Source organism: Salvelinus fontinalis, chromosome 2 (genome assembly GCF_029448725.1).
Source record: "Salvelinus fontinalis isolate EN_2023a chromosome 2, ASM2944872v1, whole genome shotgun sequence".
Taxonomy (NCBI): domain Eukaryota; kingdom Metazoa; phylum Chordata; class Actinopteri; order Salmoniformes; family Salmonidae; genus Salvelinus; species Salvelinus fontinalis.
In genome coordinates, this window is record NC_074666.1 from 65,492,597 (window position 1) to 65,508,033 (window position 15,437).

General features: G+C 43.9%; 1 protein-coding gene across 1 annotated transcript; it reads right to left on the reverse strand.

The window, feature by feature from the left end:
• Positions 1-82: 82 nt before the first annotated feature.
• On the reverse strand, positions 83-15,385 carry LOC129823341 (serine/threonine-protein kinase NLK2-like). The gene is made up of 11 exons (XM_055882270.1): positions 13,827-15,385; positions 13,512-13,641; positions 12,998-13,053; positions 12,547-12,653; positions 12,187-12,272; positions 10,678-10,887; positions 6,999-7,100; positions 3,540-3,626; positions 3,180-3,378; positions 2,938-3,031; positions 83-2,820 (listed from the first exon to the last, which is right to left on the reverse strand). The coding sequence occupies exons 1-11, from the start codon at positions 14,135-14,137 to the stop codon at positions 2,772-2,774; spliced, it is 1,431 nt and encodes a 476-aa protein (XP_055738245.1). The 5' UTR covers positions 14,138-15,385; the 3' UTR covers positions 83-2,771.
• Between the last annotated feature and the right edge of the window lie 52 nt (positions 15,386-15,437).

Sequence of the window (15,437 nt, forward strand, 5' to 3'; positions counted from 1 at the left end):
GTCAACAACCTGACACAGTACACTGTAACGTTGCCCTTTGAGCCCCCTCCCCATTGATAAGCGGACAGACACCATACAGGAATATTATCCAGTGACTATCCATTTATTCATCCACTACTATACTCTAGTTGTTTTCTTAAGAAATTCAAGTATTTGTTGGGAACACAAGACGTTTCCTAAAATATCATGACAATTTTTTTTCCATTTTCTTCAAAACATCAGTTTCATATTCAGAACAATCAAAAACACAAGTATCAGTTTTTCTCCCGCTTTTCTAACATCTACATTCCCAGGTGTAGTCTCTCTCCCGTGCCTATTGATGGCACAAACGAAGGATAGACTTGCTTCCTTTCCTTCAGTAGGGTGTACGTCCCAAACAGCACCCTATTCCCTATATAGTGCACTACTTTTGACCCTCAAAAGTAGTGCACTAGAAAGGGAATGGGGTGCCATTTGGGACAGATCCTAGATCTGGCCTGAAGAGAACTGGACATGTGAAAGCAACTCCCCAACTGAGCTTCTCTCTACTACATTGCTTTAACCAGTCTTCTCCTGTCAGTGCCAATAAAGGGAAGAAGGAGAGGATGAAAAGCTGCTTTAAACTATTTAACTGCCAGAGGAAGCTCCTCCAATGAGGAAGATGTCCTTATTGGCTTCTACCTCAAGCATAGCTGGGTCATATTCCTTAGTGCACACTGTAGGAAAACATTTTGCATCAAGTTTCTTATTGGACAAGTTCAAGTAGTCCCTCACAGTTTTAGTCTTTTCTTTTTGGTGCCTAGTGAATATGACCCTGCTATAAAGGCAAACAGAGACGAGAGGACAGTGTGAGGGGGATAGAGAGAAGAAAGGAGGGTGTAAGGGAGAGAGAGAGAGACGGACCCTGGGGATCTCTTCTAAAACCCAGCCTGCTTGGGCTCTCTACTAAAGACAATAGCCAACTTGTGAAACCCAAAAAACTTTTTTTAAATGAATCACATCACAAAACAGTACTAAATAAAAACACATTAAAACAAATAATATTTCCTAAAATCTAATTAACATCACCACAAGGAAGGTTTGTCCATAGCGACAACTCCCATTGCACTGTATCCAAATCCTCTTCCTTTTTTTAATCATAAATACACACATGCAGGTTTAAGTGAAACATTTTGGCAATCCCCATCACCCCCTAGCCTACACTGCCAATAGCACCATCAAGTGGCGGGACAAGGGCCTGACCACTGCCATGACAGCAATGCCAACAAGCACAGTACAGCGTCTTCAGGAGCCTCATTTTAGTTAGTACTAGCTCCAGTCAGAGCTTCAGCGCACAGAGCTTTGCGGTTCCTCTTTGTGGGTAAAAAAAAAAATGGAGGCACAATGTTATTGGTGAATAATATCTGTGTGTATTTGTGTGGTCGGGTCCACAGTATTTGCAATGGAACACCTGAGCCGTGAACTCAACTGGAAATAAACCAATAAAGGAAAACCAAAACACAGCAGCATTTCACCAATACATTTCAACAAGCTGTTCTTCCTGCCATCTGTTCCTCATCCTCCATCCCTCTCTCTCTCCAAGAGGGAGAAAGGAGGGGAGTGACAGAGAGAGGTTAAGGACAGAGATTTAGTACAAAGGAATGACATCACGTTACAGTACGTAGTAGTAGAGTTGGGTCTATGTACACTTTACCCAATAGACTCTCTCTGGGTTCCCTTTTTGACGCCAACTGTTTGAGGTAATGAGATCATTGAAGTAGAAAACTGCACATTCCCTTAAACTCTACACACGTGAGCACACACACACCGAAATGGCTGACTACTCAGTACATGGGCACGACATGTGCTCAAGCTCAAACTGCCACTCAAAGGAGCTACATCAAACGATAAATTAAAATATAAAATAATATGATTTTAAAAACATGGGCGAGGCTCCATCTACCTCGAGTTCCAGAAGCTCCTCCCCTGCTGTGGCCCCACCCAATCAAAGAACCCGGTCAATTTGTTGTCTTGGAAATGGTTTGGTCTTATGGACAAGGGCAGATTGGGAGGGAAGATTCACAAGTAGCACGGAGCGACGCTCAAGGCCAGAGGTTGCATTGTAGCGCAGATCTAAGACCAGTTTACTGAAGATATTGAGAATGGGTACAGGGAAACTATCAAACCAAATCAATAGAATCAATGATAAAAGGTAGGGTCATCAATGTGACATTAACATGCCTAAGTCACTGAGCGCACAGGTAAGAGAGTACGGTATCGCCAGGAGCACATTGCTTTTCATCACATTGCACGCGGCTGGAATGACTTAACAGAGCAGAACAATTATTCAACATAAATAGTAAAACAGCTATTCCTTTGTCTCTCCGCCATCAACCACGTTGGAGCACAACACAACCAACTACAACTCTTCTTGTAATAAATGTTTCCAATAATTTTCCTCTTCTGCCACTCTTCGCTCTTTCTTTATTCTTTTTTTTAAAATTCAGCAGCACATTTTAGTTTTCAGAAATGCCTATAGCGTTGGTGTCGTCAAGTCTTCACCAGTGTCAATAGTAGTTTTCATAGTTGAACTGTAGTTTTCATTGAAGGGAAATGTAGTCTTTAGTAAGTCAGCATTTCCCCTGACAGACACTGTTCTTCTCTCGGAGAGGCTGGCGTACGGTTTCATTCACACCTCCCCTTCATCCAAAGAAAGCCAAGCCTATCTCTATTATATGGACCAAAGCAAGTCTTGTTCTTTTTATCAAACTGAATTTCCCACGATTCCTCTTGTACATGAACGACACTCCCCTTCATCTCTCCTCCTTCCTGGAGACTTTGGAGGAATGCCACGCAGTAGACCTGAGAGAGATCGAGAAAGATAAACAAAGAGAGATGTAGATAGTACATGGCAAAACAGTATTTTAAGCTGCATGTATGTTAGTTGTGTTGGTCCATCCTTCCCTTGCTGTTCCTCACCTGATGAAGGTCTTGAAGGCGGCACTCTGGGGGTTGATGCACAGCGGCACTCGTTTCCCCTGCTGGTGCTCTGATATGAAGTGATGGATGAGCTCTGATAGAGCGAGAGAGAGAGGAGAGATTGCGAGAATGAGATCGCAACAGGCCATCAATTTCAATAACAAGCCGGGTTGGAAAAAAGACAGACAGAGGAGAACTGACGAGAAAGAGGAGTAGAGGGAAGAGCACCAGATAGCTCCTACCTTTGCCCTGCCAGACAGAGAGCAGGCTGTTATCGTAGCTGTGGCTGAAGTTGCGGTCGGCGGGCGGTTCAAAGTCCCGCGTGTACACACGCCCGCTGGGCACCGAGTAGCAGCACTGGCACATGCACGTGTGGTAGCGCAGACGGCCCTCGTCCAGGTAGGGGTGGGAGAGGGCGTCGCTGCCAGAGATCCGTTTGGCCTGAGTCGCACACACATGGAGAGAAAGTTGGTCCTCCTCTAATCTTGTATTTTCTCCCTTACTGTAGCTAACTACATTTTTCAGCTCTTGCTTAAATGTCCCCATTAAAAAGAGGAAGCCTTTAGAGTGACAGTTCTCTATAGACTTCTGTCTGTACTCACCGGATCAAACACCAGCATACGACACAACAGGTGCACGGCCTCGTGGGTCGCCCCGTCCGACAGCATGTATAACACAGAGAGTGACGGCTGAGGGGGAAGTGGGGGGGGAGATTTTACTTCATGAACTGCTGCACCTAGTTTTAGATAAGGATTGTGGGTAGGGTATAGATCATATCTGGGCCCGGTTTCCCAAAAGCATCCTAAGGCTAAGTTCACCAATGAACTTAGTCTTTCAAGATGCTTTGGGAAACTGGGCCATGAGCAGTAATATTCTGGCACCCTTGCACGTTTCTCTATTTCTTCCAAAATATTTTTTTGGGGGGGGGTATTAACATTCACGCTCGGCATCTCCTGGCTTGCACGCACAGCCTCCAATCCAAGTACAAAAAGTACAAGAAATCTATTTAATATAGCGTACATCATAACTCAGAAGAACAGAATAGCATATTCTGAGTAGTCCTTATCTGGCTATGGGCTAGACCAGCTCATTTAGCAGACAAGATTTGCTTAGAATTCCATGGCATTATTTTAAAGTATGAAGAATACAATTGAACATAGCTGAATATCATAGAAAGCATATCCCCCCCCCCCCCCCAAACAATTTCAGAGGGAGTGACACATGCAGCTATTCTGTGTTGAGCAGTTAAAGAAACGGGTGCTCCTATATGTTTAGTTATTTATGCAACTTTTGTTGTGATAAACTTTGAATATATTACAAATCTAAACATACAGCCTAAGGCTACATGATGGGACCAATGATGATTTGAAAAAAGTTGCATGAAAAGGCATGAGCTCTGCTCCTTTCGCAGGCTGCACATACTTCATCAGTCTCTCATTCACAATGTAACAAGCACTTCATAATATTATGATCCATCAGACTATTCTTCATTTAAATCTGGTATTTACATATAGCCTACTAATATACACTACATGATCAAAAGTATGTGGACACCTGGTCGTCAAAAATCTAATTCCAAAACCATGGGTTTTGGTCCCCCCTTTGCTGCTATAACAGCCTCCACTCTTCTGGGAATTCTTTCCACTAGATGTTGGAACATTGCTGCAGGGACTTGCTTCCATTCAGCCACAAGAGCATTAGTGAGGTCGGGCACGGATGTTGGGCGATTAGGCCTGGATCGCAGTCAGCGTTCCAATTCATTCCAAAGAAGTTTGATGGGGTCGAAGTTCTTCCACACTGATCTCGACAAATCATTTCTGTATAGACCTCGCTTTGTGCACGGGGCATTGTCATGCTGAAACAGGGAAGGGCCTTCCCCAAACTTTTGCCACAGAGTTGGAAGCACAGAATCGTCTAGAATGTCATTGTATGCTCTAGCGTTAAGATTTCCCTTCACTGGAACTAAGGGACATAGCCCGAAACATGAAAAACACCCCTAGACCATTATTCCTCCCCCACCAAACTTTACAGTTGGCACTCTGCATTGGGGCAGGTACCGTTCTCCTGGCATCCGCCAAACCTAGATTATTCCGCCGGACTGCCAGATGGTGAAGCGTGATTCATCACTCCAGAGTACGCATTTCCACTGCTCCAGAGTCCAATGCGGTGAGCTTTACAACACACCAGCCGATGCTTGGCGTTGCGCATGGTGATCTTAGGCTTGTGTGCAGCTTCTCAGCCATGGAAACCCATTTCACGATGCTCCCGAAGAGCAGTTATTGTGCTGACGTTGCTTCCAGAGGCAGTTTGGAAGTCGGTAGTGAGTGTTGCAACTGAGGACAGACTGTTCTGTGAGCTTGTGTGGCCAACCACTTTGCGGCTGAGCCGTTGTTGCTCCTAGACGTTTCCACTTCACAATAACAGCACTTACAGTTGACTGGGGCAGCTCTAGTAGGGCAGAATCTTTACGAACTGACTTGTTGGAAAGGTGGCATCCTATGATGGTGCTACGTTGAAAGTCACTGAGCACTTCAATAAGGCCATTCTATTACCAATGTTTATCTATGGAGATTGCATGGCAGCGTGCTTGATTTTATATACCTGTCAGCAACAGCTGGCTGAAATAGCCGAATCTACTATTTTGAAAGGGCGTCCACATACTTTTGTATATATATAGTGTATGTGTGGAATTACTTTTGATTTAGAATGGCCCACAAAAAAATATAATACTTGTAATCTGTTGCCTGCAAATGAATAGCAAATGGACGTTACGTTTTATTATGCAAGAATATGTGGCGCGTCCATAAGACTAGGGGAAGCTAAGCTTTCCCGAGAGTAAATAGAATTGACAAAATTATATAGAGAAATAAATAAAACAATAAAAAATAGGATACTAAAGCATTGATTTGCCATGCATTGACCATTATTTTTTGCTAACACTGATTTGAGTTTTATTGTTAGCCTAAATTATGACTATAATAGTAAGTAGGCTCTCTTACATAAGTCTGCAAATGCGATTATGCATGTAATGCTCTTAATATAAAAGGTGCATTTTTAATGGGGGAAATGATCTTCCCCTAAGTTAACTCACACGCCGTCTATGTATGCCAGGTGGGCTACACCGCTTGTAAAGCAGATTAATGTGCGTCAATTTAAGAAGTGAGCAAGAAATATAGCATCACAAGTAAGCTGGGACCCTTTTTAAATAATGGCCAGTCAAAAGTCTTTACACACGCGATTGCGCAACGGCCGGGCTTATAAGAACACGTTTCACTAGGCTCTGTAGGCTATGGGCTCTCCAACCGTGTTCCAGGGGTCCTATGCCTAGGCTAGGTTTGGAGTTATTTGGCCACTTTAGTTGTGATACAAACCTTAAAACATATAGGCCTATGGACTAGGCTACATGGTGTGTGACTATGACTATCATGCACCCGTCGGAACAGAGGCGGGGGGGGGGAATCAATAATACATGTCCTCATATGCACAAACAACAAATGGAGGACACTTTTCCCACAGTTCATTTTCATACCAGCCAGGTAGGCCATAGTCCTGTTGTAAAGTGAAGCAATGTGCTTAATATTAGGAAAGTTGAGAAATAAATAGTAGACTTAGCCTACAGAAATCTGATGGGATCCTCCCTCGTCGTTTTAATAGAGGCCTTCAAAACTCTATTTTCTCACGCAATTGCATAGCCTATAGAAATGTTCATGTGCTCCCATGAAGTGTTCGATTTGATTTTTGAGTGCATTTGCATTGACGTCAGAGTGATTAGAAGAACAATAAGTGCAGTTAGCAAGTTCGGTAGGCTACTGATGACCATCAGCGGCAGCAGAGCGCAGTTTTGGAGAAGACTAGTTATCGTGACTAAACAGTCACGTGGAATTTGATTGCAGTCATGACTCGTGACCGCAGGTGTGGTGATATGGTCACAGTAACAACCCTAGTTGGAAGTAAGGTGTTTTCATTTGTAAAGTGCAAGTAGGGCAATATTTGACCACATCTGTCTCATAGTAATACAAAATAAAGGTCAGATCAGTTAGTGAGTAGTGAGGGGGTAGTACCGGTTTGTGAGGTCCTCTCAGGATGTGAGCTCTTGCCCCCTCACAGGCAGATGCCATGGCAGAGAGAGGAGGGGTACCCAGCAGATCAGTGATCAGATCCAACTGAGGTATAGAGGGAGAGAATAGTGAGTGAGGGGAGAGAGAGAAGATTTAATTTGACAACAAACCTAAATAAATAAAAACCGACCATCCACAAGTGCCAAAAATTCGATACATTACTTGATTATTAATTGTTAGATAAAAGTTTTTAAAAATTGCCCAGACAGATTACACCTTTAGATGGCTTTCCCTCCTTCCGGGTTCTGTGCCCCCCACCCCTCTACTAGGGCTGTGGCGGTCACAAAATGTAGTCAGCCGGTGACTGTCAAGCAAAGAACTGTCGGTCTCACGGTAATTGACCATTAATTAACAAACACATTTCGCATCTCCTGGCTTCCACACAAGCCACTGATGCAGATCTTTGGAGCATCTACATTTTAAAAGGTTTAGAAATCCATGTAATATAGCCTACACCTTCACAAGAAATCAATTATTTATTTTAGACAGGTCTAAAGAAGCATGATACGTTGTCTATTTCAGAAGAACAGAATAGCATACTCGAGTTGCCCTTATGTTAGGTCCTGATCTGGCTATGCCAAATGGCTGTAGGCTACACTAGTTCATTTAGCAGACAAAATTTGCTTAGAATTCCGTGGCATTATTTTATATTATGAATACAATTGAACAAAGCTGAATGAAATAGAAAGGATATTTTCTCCAAACGATTTGAGGGAGTACCCACACATTAAAACTACTCTGTGTTGAGCGGTTAACAAAGCAATATACTCCTATGTTTAATTTAGAGTTATTAAATGTAACTTTAGTTGTTCTAAAAACGTTGGGCTAAATATTTAGATTTTTAATACATTGCAAGGCTGCATGATGCAAATAATGATGATTTGAAAAAAGTTGCTAGAAAAAAGGAATGAGCTCCATAGTTTTTTCCACGGGCTATACACACTTCATCAGTCTCTCATTCACAACTTGACAAGCACTTAATAATGCCTAAAATTCCACAGCGGCATCCCCTTTGTTTGGCCGTAATACACCCTAAAAGAATCCATGCCTTTAGTGGCCAGTGGAAGTTGTGCCCTTGGCCCGGAGTGCTGCGTTGTGCCCTTCTCCCTGAGTGCTACTTGCACCGATGCACCTCACATTGCATCACTCACATTGCTCTCCATCACGTGATCGGGACTTTCTCACAGGCTACAAGTGAAGACCGACACATCGGGGACGCAACTGCGCACGTCCTTATCCAATTCCGAAGTGCATATTAAAGATAGTGGAAGAACTGTCCACATTTATTTTGTCAGCCAATAAGTTGAGAAGCCCTAACGAACAACAAAAGCACTAGCCTATGCAAATCTGCTATACCCCCATAGTACAAAACTATTCTATTCGTGTGAGAAATACATACAAATAATCATGTTTGGGGCCTCCCGGGTGGCGCAGTGGTCTTGGGCACTGCATCGCAGTGCTAGCTGCGCCACCAGAGTCTCTGGGTTCGCGCCCAGGCTCTGTCGCAGCCGGCCGCGACCGGGAGGTCCATGGGGCGACGCACAATTGGCATAGCGTCGTCCGGGTTAGGGAGGGTTTGACCGGTAGGGATATCCTTGTCTCATCGCGCTCCAGCGACTCCTGTGGCGGGCCGAGCGCAGTGCGCCAAGGGGGCCAGGTACACGGTGTTTCCTCCGACACATTGGTGCGGCTGGCTTCCGGGTTGGAGGCACGCTGTGTTAAGAAGCAGTGCGGCTTGGTTGAGTTGTGCTTCGGAGGAAGCATGGCTTTCGACCTTCGTCTCTCCCGAGCCCGTACGGGAGTTGTAGCGATGAGACAAGATAGTAATTACTAGCGATTGGATACCACAAATTGGGGAAAGGGGGTAAAATTTAAAATAAATAAATAATAATAATCATGTTTGACTCAATGTGGCTGACCGCAAATGCGATTATGCATGTAATGCTTTTATGTATGCCAGTTAGGCTCCACACCCCTTGTAAAATTAATTAATGTGCTTAATTTTAAGAAGTTATTTAGCCACTTTAGTTGCGACACAAACCTTATCAAAACATATAGGCCTAGGTGCTAAGCTACATGAGGTGTGCGACTATGATTAGAAAAAGTCGCATCATTCACAAGTGATAATATATAATTCACAAGTGATAATAATATTGTCACCCATCAGACTATTCTTAATTAAATCTTGTCTTTACATATATTAAATAATATACAGTACCAGTCAAAAGTTTAGACACCTACTCATTCAAGAGTTTCTTTATTTTTTACTATTTTCTACATCATAGAATAATAGTGAAGACATCAAAACTATGAAATAACACACATGGAATCATGTAGGAACCAAAAAAAGTGAGATTTGTTTAAATATATATTTTATATATGAGATACTTCAAAGTAGCCACCCTAGGCCTTGACAGCTTTGCACACTCTTGGCATTCTCTCAACCAGCTTCATGAGGTAGTCATTACTTTAAGACATGAAGATAAGTCAATCCAGAAAATGTCAAGAACTTTGAAAGTTTCTTCAAGTGCAGTCGTAAAAACTACCAAGCGCTATGATTATCAAGCGCTATGATGAAACTGGCTCTCCTGAGGACCGCCACAGAAATGGAAGACCCAGAGTTACCTCTGCCGCAGAGGATAAGTTCATTAGGAGTTACCAGCGTCAGAAATTGCAGCGCAAATAAATGCTTCAGAGTTCAAGTAACAGCCACATCTCAACAACTGTTCAGAGGAAACTGTGTGAATCAGGCCTTCATGGTCAAATTGCTGCAAAGAAACCACTACGAAAGGACACCAATAAGAAGCATTCTCCATGAAGCTGGTTGAGAGAATACCAAGTGTGCAAAGCTGTCAACAAGGCAAACAGCAACATCTTAAATAGGATCGAATACAAAGGGCTCCCAAGTGGCGCAGCGGTCGAAGACACTGCATCTCAGTCTTACTGACCCTGGTTTGATTCCAGGTGGCTACTTTGAAGAATCTAAAATATATTTTTGATTTGTTTAACACTTTTTGGGTTACTACATTATTCCATACGTGTTATGTCATAGTTTTGATGTCTTATTATTCTCCAATGTAGAAAATAGTAAAAAAAAAAAGAAGAAAAACCCTGGAATGAGTAGGTGAGTGCAAACTTCTGATTGGTACTGTTTGTATCGAAACAGGGGCAGGGGGGGAAATACATGGCATCTATGCACTTAAATAGCGAATGGCGGACACTTTTCCCATGGTTCATTTTCATGGCAGCCAAAGATAAGCAATTGGCTTAATATTAGGAAAGTTGAGAAATAAATAATATAGTAGGCCTAGCCTATAGAAAGCGGATGGGATCCTCTTTTTATTAGAGGCCATCAATGTTGCGCAACAGGAGCTCATGGGCTCTCATGAAGTGTTTGATTAGATTTTCAATTACATTTGCATTGATGTCAGAGTGATTAGAGGGACAATAGAGTGCTGAGTACCAGGCAGTTAGCAAGTTTGGTAGGCTACTAATGACCATCAACAGCATCAGAGCTTGGAGAAGCCTAACTCCCGTGACCAAACGGTCACATGGAATTCGACTGCCTTCATGACTCGTGACCGCCGATGTGTCGGTAATACGGTTACCGCAACAGCCCTACCTGTTGTATGGGGCTCTGGGCCTGGAACAGGATGCGTCGACCCAGTAGTTCAGCGAAGATGCAGCCCACCGACCAGACGTCTATGGCAGAGCCATAATGGCGGCTGCCCATCAGCACCTCAGGAGCCCGGTAGTACTGAGTCACCACCTCCTGGGTCATGTGACGAGACTGGTCCGGCTCCTCCACACGGGCCAGCCCAAAGTCACAGATCTGAGCGAGAGAGAGGGAAGGAGAGAGAAAAGAGAGGTGAGTGGAAGAGGGGGAATTTAGTTACATGATAATAATATACACTGAGTATACAAAACATTAAGAACACCTGTTCTTTCCATGACAGACTGACCAGGTGAAAACTACCTTTGATGTGACTTGTTAAATCCACTTCAAATCAGTGTAGAAGAACCGAGATGAGATCCTCAGACCCCTTGTGAGACCATATGCTGGTGCGGTTGGCCATGGGTTCCTCCTAATGCAAGACAATGCAAGACCTCATGTGGCTGGAGTTTGTCAGCTGTTCCTGCAAGAGGAAGGCATTGATGCTATGGACTGGCCCGCCCGTTCCCCAGAACTGAATTCAATTGAGCACATCTGGGACATCATGTCTCGCTCCATCCACCAACGCCACGTTGCACCACAGACTGTCCAGGAGTTGGCGGATGCTTTAGTCCAGGTCTGGGAGGAGATGCCTCAGGAGACCATCCGCCATCTCATCAGGACCACGCCCAGGCGTTGTAGGGAGGTCATACAGGCACATGGAGGCCACACACTACTGAGCCTCATTTTGAGTTGTTTTAAGGACATTACATCAAAGTTGGATCAGCCTGTAGTGTGGTTTTCCACTTTAATTTTGAGTGTGACTCCAAATCCAGACCTCCATGAGTTGATAAATTTGTGTGTGATTTTTTTGTCAGCACATTCAACTATGTAAAGAAAAAAGTATTTAATAAGAATATTTCATTCATTCAGATCTAGGATGTGTTATTTTAGTGTTCCTTTTATTTTTTTGAGCAGTGTATTTCAGTGCCTTTGAACAGGGTATGGTAATAGGTGCCAGTTGCAACAGTTTCAGTGTGTCAAGAACTGCTAAGATGAAGGGTTTTTCACACTGAACAGTTTCCCATGTGTGTCAAGAATGGTCGACCATCCTAAGGACATCCAGCCAACTGTGGGAAGCATTGGAGTCAACATGGGCCAGCATCGTTGTGGAATGCATTCAACACTTTGTAGAGTCCATACCCTGATGAACTGAGTCTGTTCTGAGGGCAAAAGGTATGGGGGGGCAACTCAATATTAGGAAGGTGTTTGTAATGTTTGGTATACCCAGTGTAGGTTGACCACTGTAATTACAGCATAATACACTTGTAGGTTTGTCAAAAGGTATATAGATTATATTCTTCAACTCATTGATCTGTACCAAGTAATTTTTTTCTGTGCCCGGCATCATGCTTTTTCACACACAGATTCACACATGCAGACACACGCCTAAACAAACGTGTACACACACACAGTTACCTTGAGCAGGCAGTTGCTGTTGACTAACAGGTTCCCAGGTTTGATGTCCCTGTGCAGGATGCCAGCAGAATGCAGGTACTTCAGCCCTGAGAGAAGGAGAATCACTGTTACTCATAACGGTCCAAATATAGCCCCTAGCCAATTCCCCTTCAGTGTTTGCAGTCAATGACAACATGAATCCATCAATATGGCTCCATCACACAAAACAAGCTGGCTCCTTTAAACCTGCAAACCAAGAAAGGCTAGGGGGGTAAACTCACAAATGGGTTGTTTTTGGGCTCAGGAGTCAAACTTTAACCTTGACTTCCAACTCCTTTTCAACACTGCGCCTTTCCCTACTCCTCCCTCTGTCCCACTCACCTCTGAGGATCTGGTAGAGGAACACTTTGATGTGGTCGGTGGTGAGGGGCTGGGGAGACACGATGACTTTGTGGAGGTCACTCTGCATCAGCTCAGTGATCACGTAGCTACAGTCAGGCATTGCCCGTGGTCAAGGAAACAACAGACGTCTATAGGGTGTGGCTGGAGCACATAGATGGATTATTAAGCTTTCTATCAATAGTAAAGTTACAAATGTAGCTATCTTTCATAACACAAGACTATCCCTAATGGTATCATCTCGGTTGAGGTTAATCTTGATGTAGAATGTATTATGTAGATTCAGACTGTTTTGAAAGGAGGAGGACATGATAATACATAGACAGAGAAAGTGCACGAGTGAACAATGGCTGACACATAACAGTCATGTGTGCAAGTGTGTGTGTGTGTGTGCACGTGTGTGTGCGCACGTGAATGTGCATGTGAAGGATACATTTCCTCGAAGCAGTCGATCTGCGGAGGCTGCAGAATGTCCAGCGCTGACAACACCTGTAAACACACATCATCATCATCACCCTTCTCGTTGTTTTAATGATTAGAGCTCTAAAAGACAAAACAGACAGGCGAACGGTTAAAAGCAGTGAGTGGCCCTCCTATCGTTGGCCGTCATTTCGTGTTCATTTTCTGATGATTGTACACGTTGAATCGCCACCGTTTGTCAACACTCAGCAAGTGATCTAGCGTTCACAGCCGACATTTGATATGGCACTTCTCGTCCTCTAACTTCACAGTGCTATTTGTAGAGCTAGCCTCTGTATGGAAACATATCAATGAGCAGTGGGGAGACGCATCGCTGTGTCTTATGCCTCTATTATGGATGCAATACTGTATGAAAATGGCTCAAAATGGCACCTTACTCCAGAGTATAGGAAATAGGGTGCCATTTAGGACGCAGCCTGTGTGTGTTGTGCAGTCCTGTGTATAGATGTACTGCTATCCATTCTTACGTTGTCGTGTTTGAAGAAGCAGAGCATCCTCAGCTCTCTGAAGACCCTCTTACAGGAGACTAGGTTCTGGAAGACATTGGGCATCTTCTTCAGGGCTACCTTACGCCCGTCACGAGGGTCTGTCACTGACCTGCAGGAGAAAGATGGAGGGGTCTGTTAGCACTGGTCACCATTGTGAGGGCACGTGTATGCCCATACACAGTATGTCTATTTCATTCCCTTGTTGGATACACACACTTTTTGGAAAGGAAAAAAGACATGCAAAAACTCACATGGAAATCAGACTTCATTCTCATTTGAAATGGCACAACTTACCAGACCACACCAAATGCGCCATAACCGATAGGTCGATCAGGCTCCATCTCAGCAGGGCTTGGCACTTCACTGGCAGGACTACTATGAGGCTGTGGTACAGCGGCCCCGCCACCGGTGCTTCCCCCAAGAGACGTCGGGTGTCGAGGCGTCCCCGCCGGGGCAGTGGGTCCAGTTAGACTCGGTGTTGCACTGAGGCCCGTGGAAGTGGATCCAGTTGAGGTGTTGACGCAAAAATACTTATGCCCCAACTCAGATCCGGGGAACAGGTTACCACATACTGTCTGCTGCAGGCCTGTACCATGGAATGCCATTCTATTTCAAACCCCTATCAGAAGGGTTCGTTTTGAAGCTATGACTAATAATGTACTCGCTTTGTGCGTTGCATGCATTACATATACATGATCCGAGAGCTTGACTTCAGTATTCTATGCAGGCATGATTGTGACTCTGTTCCTTGCTTGTAGAACATGCAACAGAGAATGTAAACCATGTCTTATATGGTTGGCAGCTATCTTGTTAGCTATATAATAACAGGAGCAGTGTTATTTAGCTTGCTATTAGACTATTGTCGTGGAATCACCATTATTGGCTTTAGTGACTTATTGGCTTTAGTAACGTTAGGTCACGACAGAAAACCAAAAATATAACGTCAGCAATGTGATCGAAAACACTGTCGGGTCCAGAAATTCCTGAGCTATATCGACACAAACGCAATCTAATTGGCCAGAGATCACATAATCAATCAGTCTGGCTGGGGAAAGCAATGCCTACCACTGTTAATACATTTGTGCTTTCTGTTTTGTGGCCTAATTTTACGATGTGTAAGAAGTCCCCCCTTATCTAACAATGCTATGTTACATTACCTGGCTACCAGCTCGCGCTACATGAGTTTATTGCCCGGGCTCAGATAGCTACCTTTGTCTCGTTGTTAACTAACGAGCTAGCTAAACCGAAAAGTACACACACCTGTGTTTGCATATAGTTAGCGGAGTAATTACACTAGCTTATTATATAGCTAACCAGTTGCAGAGGTAGCCAAATAAAAGGTAGCAAACGCCCGGTTCTTCCAACTCGAGATGTCGGTCAATGAAATTCAGATTCGAAGAACGTTAGCTAGCTGGCATTAGCCCGAATGCTAACCAGCTGTTCCATGGCCCATATAGACAGCCGGGTATTTAGCTAGCAGACTGTCGTGACCTATATATTTGCTTTGACCAAAAACACTTTCAGTAGACGAAACGAAATGAAAAACCAACTAGCGTAATTCGTAGCGCGAGGAAGTTCTCTTTTGATTTTACACAACGAAAGTCAGTTTTACATCACTAACGTTAGCTAAATAACGTTAGCCGGGGTTGCCAGCTAGCTAAGTTGCTAACAAGCTAGCCCTATCATACCCAATGATAAAAATGAAAAGTGCCAAGAGAGATTAAACCAGCTACTGTGTGATATATTTCATCGCTCTTCTCTATATCATCTGCTAACCATGTCTTCCGAATGATCCCTTTCTTTCTTGGAAATCAGCTGTTGGGAATAGTGAGTAGGAGGAGTTGGGGGGTGGATAGCAAAGGACAGGAGAAAGGTGGGGGAGGGTTAGACCACTGGTGTAAACAA